The 7,120-nt window shown below is 35.4% G+C and overlaps 1 protein-coding gene across 1 annotated transcript in view; it reads left to right on the top strand.

Annotated features, from left to right (window-relative positions):
- The first annotated feature begins 1,220 nt into the window (after positions 1–1,220).
- LOC145665153 (uncharacterized) overlaps positions 1,221–7,120 on the top strand; it is a 60,571-nt gene continuing 54,671 nt past the window's right edge. The window contains exon 1 of the mRNA XM_081732433.1: positions 1,221–1,288. Within this exon, the coding sequence (XP_081588559.1) occupies positions 1,221–1,288 (68 nt within the window). The remainder of the gene's footprint in view (positions 1,289–7,120) is intronic.

Raw genomic sequence — 7,120 nt, 5'->3', positions numbered from 1 at the left:
CGAGTGGAAGGAAAAGGGAGAATAAATTATTGACAAAAACAAATAAATATGAGCGTGATTGTGGTGCACAGAATTGAATCAGTATTTATTAAAAGAACGTAAGTCACTATTTTCATTTTTCGTGTTTTTCACAATATGTACGGATGACCGCAGTGACGTAACTAAGGTTGGGAGGGACAAAGCTTGTGTCCCGGGCACCGGATTGAGGGGGCGAAAAATTGGGCAAATATTTATTTTCATTATAAGACAAGGAAAGGACTTTTAGCCAGTGGCGGCTTTAGCGGGTAGGCCAGGTAGGCAAGACCTACCCCAAAATTTTGAAAAATATATAAACGGTAAGGGATACAATAAAGAGTAAATATACTTTCCTCTATTTATATTAATGGTAGATAATTTAACAAATAGCATCAACCACTACTGTAAAAGTAATTTTCTTTTGTCATAAATCAATTAAATGTGTATATGTATCCATAAGCGAGGGAGCGGACCTACCCAAAATTAAAATCCTAAGGTTTTAGGGAACTAAAGATCACAAAAAAGTACCGGTACCTCAGAAACTTAACAGGACAACAACGACTTACCAAACTTAAGATCACATCCGTAGAGCATAAGTTAGTTTCAAAGCTATCTTTTGAGGACATTGTAAAAACTTTTGGAGCCAAAAGAGCCCGGAAAGTTAAATTTTATTTCCAGCTTTTTGTTTTTATTTAACTTACATCTATTTAAGAGATTGCAAAATGTCCGAGTATAATACTCGAGACAACAGCTTGACTATTTGTCATAATTAAATATTCTATTCAGTAGCGTACGCAGGAATTTATTTCGGAAGGGGATCCAAACTCAATATGAGGGTATGTTATATTAAAATTCCTAAAATTGTCCTTAAAATTAGACTAAATTTACATAAAAGTCCAAATTTCGGGGGAGGGTTCGGACCCCCAGAACCCACCCCCTGCGTACGTCCCTGATTCTATTCTAAATCAGCAGACTGTTGATTCATTCTACACATACGCACATCCCGACTAAATTCCAAAAACACTGTGATTTGCAGTTATTATGATAAGACTATAAGAATATGTCAAGCATGCTACTTTCACATTATTTGGCAATCTGATACTAATTAGTTTGGTGTTTTATCTTGTACTATAAATTATGTAATGCAATTTGGAAATCAAACTTTACCACTTAAAGAAAAAATAGAATAGGAGAATTACTGTGTGATGCCAATATCAGGTGTAGTTGGGAAGCGTTTTGCTTTAGTTGGTCAGGAGTGGCGCTTGGCGCTAAGGTGAGTTCTTGCACCGGACGGCAAATTGCCTAGTTCTGTCGCTGGATGACCATCTGCAACGGACGGATAGATGGAAGGGGAGCAGGTACCTCCCTTTTGGACTCTCGATGGGTGCTCGGTTCTTAGAAGTACCGTATATGTCAAGACACTAACTCACACAATGTTTCTACCAGACATGTTTTTGGAAGGCACTGTCCCCCCCCCCCCGTAGCTCTGAGAGTGCCCTCCCGGAGGAGACCAAACTAATACGTCTATAATATGATAATAGTACCGTGTGAAAATAATATGCACCCCTCCGAATACTAAATGTGTCCCTACGGAATATTTTTTCTGAAAGAAACACTGAACTCACATACTATAGTACTTAATATATTTACATTAAATACTATAGGACTGTAGCTGATAAGGATATGTGCGTAAATATTGTTTTATATGATGCATGCATGCACATAATGCATCATATAAAACAATATTTACGCAAAACATGTGCATTGTTATACAAAGTGTGTGTGTGTATTCGCGACTGTGCTTGTGTGTTGGTCGTTTGTCCCCCTTGGAAAGAATCCTGCAGTCGTCCATGGATAATGGCAGGCACGTACGCAGGAATTTAATTCGTGCGGGTTGTCCAAATTTAATATGAGGATAAATTCTATTCAAATTTGTAAAATTACCCCGTAAATTAGACTGAATTTATAGAAAAGTTAGGATTTCGGGGATGTGGTTCGTATTTCCAGGAACCCATTTCCTGCATACATCCCTGAGTATCATTTATTGTTACAATAGAACAACACCGGAAGACAAGAGAAACAAGCTGTTGAGTGATAGCCCTATCGATTCAGAGTTTGAAATAGTAGAGAACAAAACAGTAATCTTTAAAGCAATGAATGCCATTTTTTAATAAATACTGATTCGAGTTATATCCGAATTCAGCCAGCGAAGAGTTTTTTGAAATGTTCCGAGTGTGTTTCTAATCCTATAAAATGTTAACTACCGTGCATTGTTATACTGTTTTACTGGAAGCATATCTGGAGGACGTGGTAATGCTTTTGCTTTCAATTTTGCAAATGAAGTGGAGCACACGTAGGCCTAATTATTAATATGTAGGGTGATTATAAAGTTTCGACCCATTTCAGTGAAAAACATATATTAGAATCAAAGCAATAATGATAATGTAACATAATTACTAAGAATCCATCAAAACTGTTGACAATTTAAATCCTAACTCACATTAACACATAACAAAATCCCCCAACTTAGCCTCCTAGGTGATTCTTTGGAACTTTTAATAATTGCATCTTCTTTCCGTTGCACAGTGTCAGCTGACACCCTGGACCTAATGAAACGTTTTACGTCAGGACTAGCTCCGGAGTGTAATACTTCGGGAAGTAGGAATTTAATACACGTTCTGATTAGTTGGCGTTATCATTTTCTTCACGTAGTATACATATAACAGAGACTACTATTGGTTCTCGTGGCCGAGCGTGCACCGCTACGGCCTAGTAACGAAAATCGCTTTTGGCGTGGGTTCAAACCGGGCCCAAGGAAAGTTTTTTAAAATTTCATAATACTTTTTTCATTAAAATTAGATGTCAACCATACTCAAAAGAGATATTTACTTACTTTTGTGGAGATAAGTAGTAGTAGTAGTATTTTTCTACTTGTAGTAGTAGGAGGCAGTGTTTCTTCCATACACGTTTTGGGGGGGGGGCACTGACCTCTCGAAGCTCTGAGAATGCCCCCCGGAAAAGACCAAAATAGTACATTTAAAATATAATAATAAATAGAATAATACCAGCAGTTCCCCCCGGAATACTGAATATCCATCCCGGAACATTATGTCTGAAAGAAACATTGGTAGAAGAAGTAGGAGTAGGAACGGGTTAGAAGCCCCGCAGGGCTCGTTTTGTTCCACCTTGACCCCCATGATATAAATTTTGTGACCAACTGACTAGGTTAGCGCGTAAAACAGCAGGCTAGGGTAGCTCGCGAAAAGAACATTTCCGGGAATATTACTCTCCCGAGCAGGTCGTTTTTACATCCTGCAAACTACTTATGGTTCTTGAATTTCTCCATCAGTAGTCTGATATTAACTGGTGGGAGCAGCTTTATGGAATGTGTTCAAAGTTTTGAATCTCCTATGGAGTACATCTCTCTCTTCAAACACTCACAAACCACAGCTATTGTGTCCTTCCGGATAGTATGTATTCGATCACCTACTAAAGAATGTTTTACTATGAGTTAGGATCAGGGTTTCCGCCAGGATTTCAAAATCAGGGGTGTTCAAAAATTTAAGGGGGGTGTGGGTGCTTGACTTTTAGAAAACTTATGCTATTATTTTTACCTTTCTCGTATTATCCTAAAATTCTGCAATAACACAAAAAATGACACCTTTCCACTACAATCCTAATTTCAACAAAGTAGAAAATGTTGAATTGACCTTCATTTCGTTTTTTGTATCAAAAAATGCAATATACTTCAGCCAAAAAATTTTTTGTAGGCCTTATATCTGGAGAACTGCATATAGTGTAACCAAATCCAAACTATCACTTAACTTATTATGATGTACTTACTCCGAAAAAAAAAAAAAAAAAAAAAAAAAAAAAAAAAAAAAAAACCGATTTGGGGCAGTTCAAAAATATTGTGGCCCTTGATCCAAAAAATCCAATATATTTCATTCAGTCAAAAATTTTCTTGTACGCCCCATGTCTGGAGAACTACGTATAGTGTAGCCAAATCAAAACTATCACTTAACTTAATATGATGTACTTATTACGTAAAAAAAATACGAAAACTGGATTTAAAAGCCGTTCAAAAATTTTGTGGCACCTGATCCAAAAACTAATTAGTGGCCAAGGTCGCAATCTTTTGATGCGTTTTTTTTATCATTCCTAAAATTCTTGGCCAAGATCGCAATCTTTTGATTCATTTTTTGGATCATTCCTAAAATCCTTTTTATTTATTTATTTTTATTTTGTGTGAATACCCATTACAATCAAGGTAAGTTATAGTATTAACGAATTAATTCACTTAGACTAATGTTGAACTAAAATCCATCATAGTTTTCTTGATTAATATATGCATGGACAAATAAAAGTCAGATGTTCTAAATTTATCATTTCTCTTTTCGTTCTTAAATTTCTGTTTGCTCTGCCTAAAACGGAAACTTTTTCGCGACTGAGATCCGTCAGTGGTTAGGTTAGGTTAGATGAACTCGATCTGATAACTGAAGTGCTAAAACAACAACATGATACACTAGAACATTTATTGCTAACTGCAGATATTGTACACTCATCTCCAAAATGAGTGTCGCATATCTATAACTGTCTTCTGGTAAGAATATAATTTGATAATGATTTTGCAGGGTACTTTTAATACTGATACTATGTGTACAATCGGGAAATGTATGTTTGTGGTAAATTTCATAAGAAAAGAATTGTAAATACGAAAATTAGAATGATAAAATAAAATGTTGCTAAATGAACAAGGAAGCTTTATTTTTGTTTTATTGTTCTTATTTACTGCTCTTTTGACAGGAAATTTGCCACATACATGTCTTTGCAATTATACACATACTAACATTATAAGAAATACCGTGCGAATTCGTTATCAAATTATATTCCTATATCAACATATTTATAGACATACGACAATAAGTTTGGAAATGAATGTACCTTTTATTGCAACATTGTAGGTAACTAAATTCGTTTAAATTTATAGCCAATGTAATTTTGTACTTTGTAGTTTTGTAATTTTTTACCAATGCGACTCATATATTCATGAATGTATTAAAAGTCTTGATGACTACCGTATGCATATTTTGACAAACTCTCCTCTGAACCGTCATTAGGCTTTTTCACATTTTCACACATTGTAACACCACTTTATAACCTAAACATGCCTTATGCGAGTTTGTGATCCTAATGAAAAAAAGTATTATAAATATATTTACAAGCATACTTGTGAACCGCGGCGCAGTCTTACAAAGATTGAAAATCACTGTTCCAAGTTCTTTAATGTTCTTTGAAACGCAAATTCATTTATTTTGATTCACTCATGGCCCAATTGAACCAATGCCACTCGTATAGGACTTCTCAACCATTTCAAGTAATCACAAACAGGCCGGTAGCCAGCCCGAACATGTAGGGGGGGGGGGCGGAAGAAGTTAGAGATGGCCCGATCCAAACATATTATAGTTCATTTGCAAACCTACCGTGAAAATTTTAGGGGGTAGCAAAAATTTAGGGGAGACCGGCCCCCCTAGACCCCCTTGGATACGGGCTTCTTGGCACAAAACATGAAATAATTGTGAAAAATTATCTATTCAGGCTCGGATCAAGGCAGAAGTTTAGGGGGGTCTGGCGGAATCCCTGGTTAGGTTTTACATTATCAGTATTGGTTTAATTCTAAAATCTGTTTTTCAGTGAAATGAATCGAAACTTCGTAATCACCCTGTATATACTTAGTGTTTTACAATATGTGCTATATTTAATTTAAGTAGTGTTTAATAAGATTAATATAGCAGTTTTGCGTAATCACCCTGTATATATTTAATGTTTTACAATATGTGCTATATTTAATTTAAGTAGTGTTTAATAAGATTAATATAGCTAGGAAATATCGTAGGATTTATTTTCGGAAAAATGTTATGACATATCTCGTAGGAAATACTACCGTTTTTTGCCATACACGTGAGGAGTTTTCCTGTCTGACTGAATGACGTTTGTCAATATTATGAAATAGTTCTATTTAATAAAAGTGCAAAATTGATGAATTCCTAAGCTAACCACACTGCATATCTTACTAATAGTAATACCAGGCGCTATATTATTAAATTGGATACTTCTTAAAAAAGCATAAAAATCAGAAGGGTGTTGGTGTGCTTTTGGTGCAACATATTTTAGAAGATTTATAGGTAAAATTCAATACTTTGCATGAACAGACACATTTATAAAGAACAAATTTCTGCAACCATAGAATTAAATACAAAGTAATACACCTATATTTTACGTTTACAAGTGTAAAATCATTATAAGTGTTTTACGACGGATAAAATAAGTGAGGGACAATGTTCAACAGAAGGGCCCAGCTATTTTTCCTAAGAAATGTTGAAATTTCGATAGTTTCTGTTCACATTAGTTTAGTTTAGGTTAGTTACGATTAGGTCTTGTTATGTTAGATTGTATTAGTATAGAGGTTCAGCATAATTTTCAAAAACTGATATAATTTCGCTTTTTTCTGTCAATATAAGGTTAGTTTAGTTTCATTAGGTTAGATTTGGTTAAGTTGTGTGAGGTCTAAGTACTTCCATTTCTCCTGTAAATTTTGTATTTTTTTACGTTCTCCTGGCTTCTTTCTGTGAAACATTTACCTGAGTGCATATAAAATATTACAGTTGGTACTATTTCCACCACCGGTGTATTTCTGCACAGTTTACAGAAGCTGTACGTTATGTTTACAAGTGGAGCGCTACTAGCATGATACCATGACAAATGCTATTCAAACTCGTGTCATTGCTAAAAAAACCTACTCGTTTTCAGTACCTTCACTGACGCACCTGCTTCCTTCCTTCGGGGTGCCGCATCATCCTGCTCTGACTCGGTTAGATAGCATTCGTGTTTTTCAGTGGTCACCTAGCACAGGTGAAAGTAACAAAAGGAGTACTACAAGGATCAATATTGGGTCGTCTTTTGTTTGTTGTATATATTAATGATTTGGTAAACAGTCTAGGCTGTGTGAAGTCAACTTTGTATGCTAATGACATAAATGTTCTTGTCAGTGGAGACTCAGTAAATGAAGCAGAAAGGCTCACTACAAAGACGCTAACAAAAATTA

The sequence above is a fragment of the Thermobia domestica genome, chromosome 11 (genome assembly GCF_964235325.1).
Source record: "Thermobia domestica chromosome 11, izTheDome1.hap1.1, whole genome shotgun sequence".
NCBI classification, from domain to species: domain Eukaryota; kingdom Metazoa; phylum Arthropoda; class Insecta; order Zygentoma; family Lepismatidae; genus Thermobia; species Thermobia domestica.
Note: the sequence above shows the minus strand (reverse complement) of the source record. Positions and strands in the feature narration are given on the sequence as shown.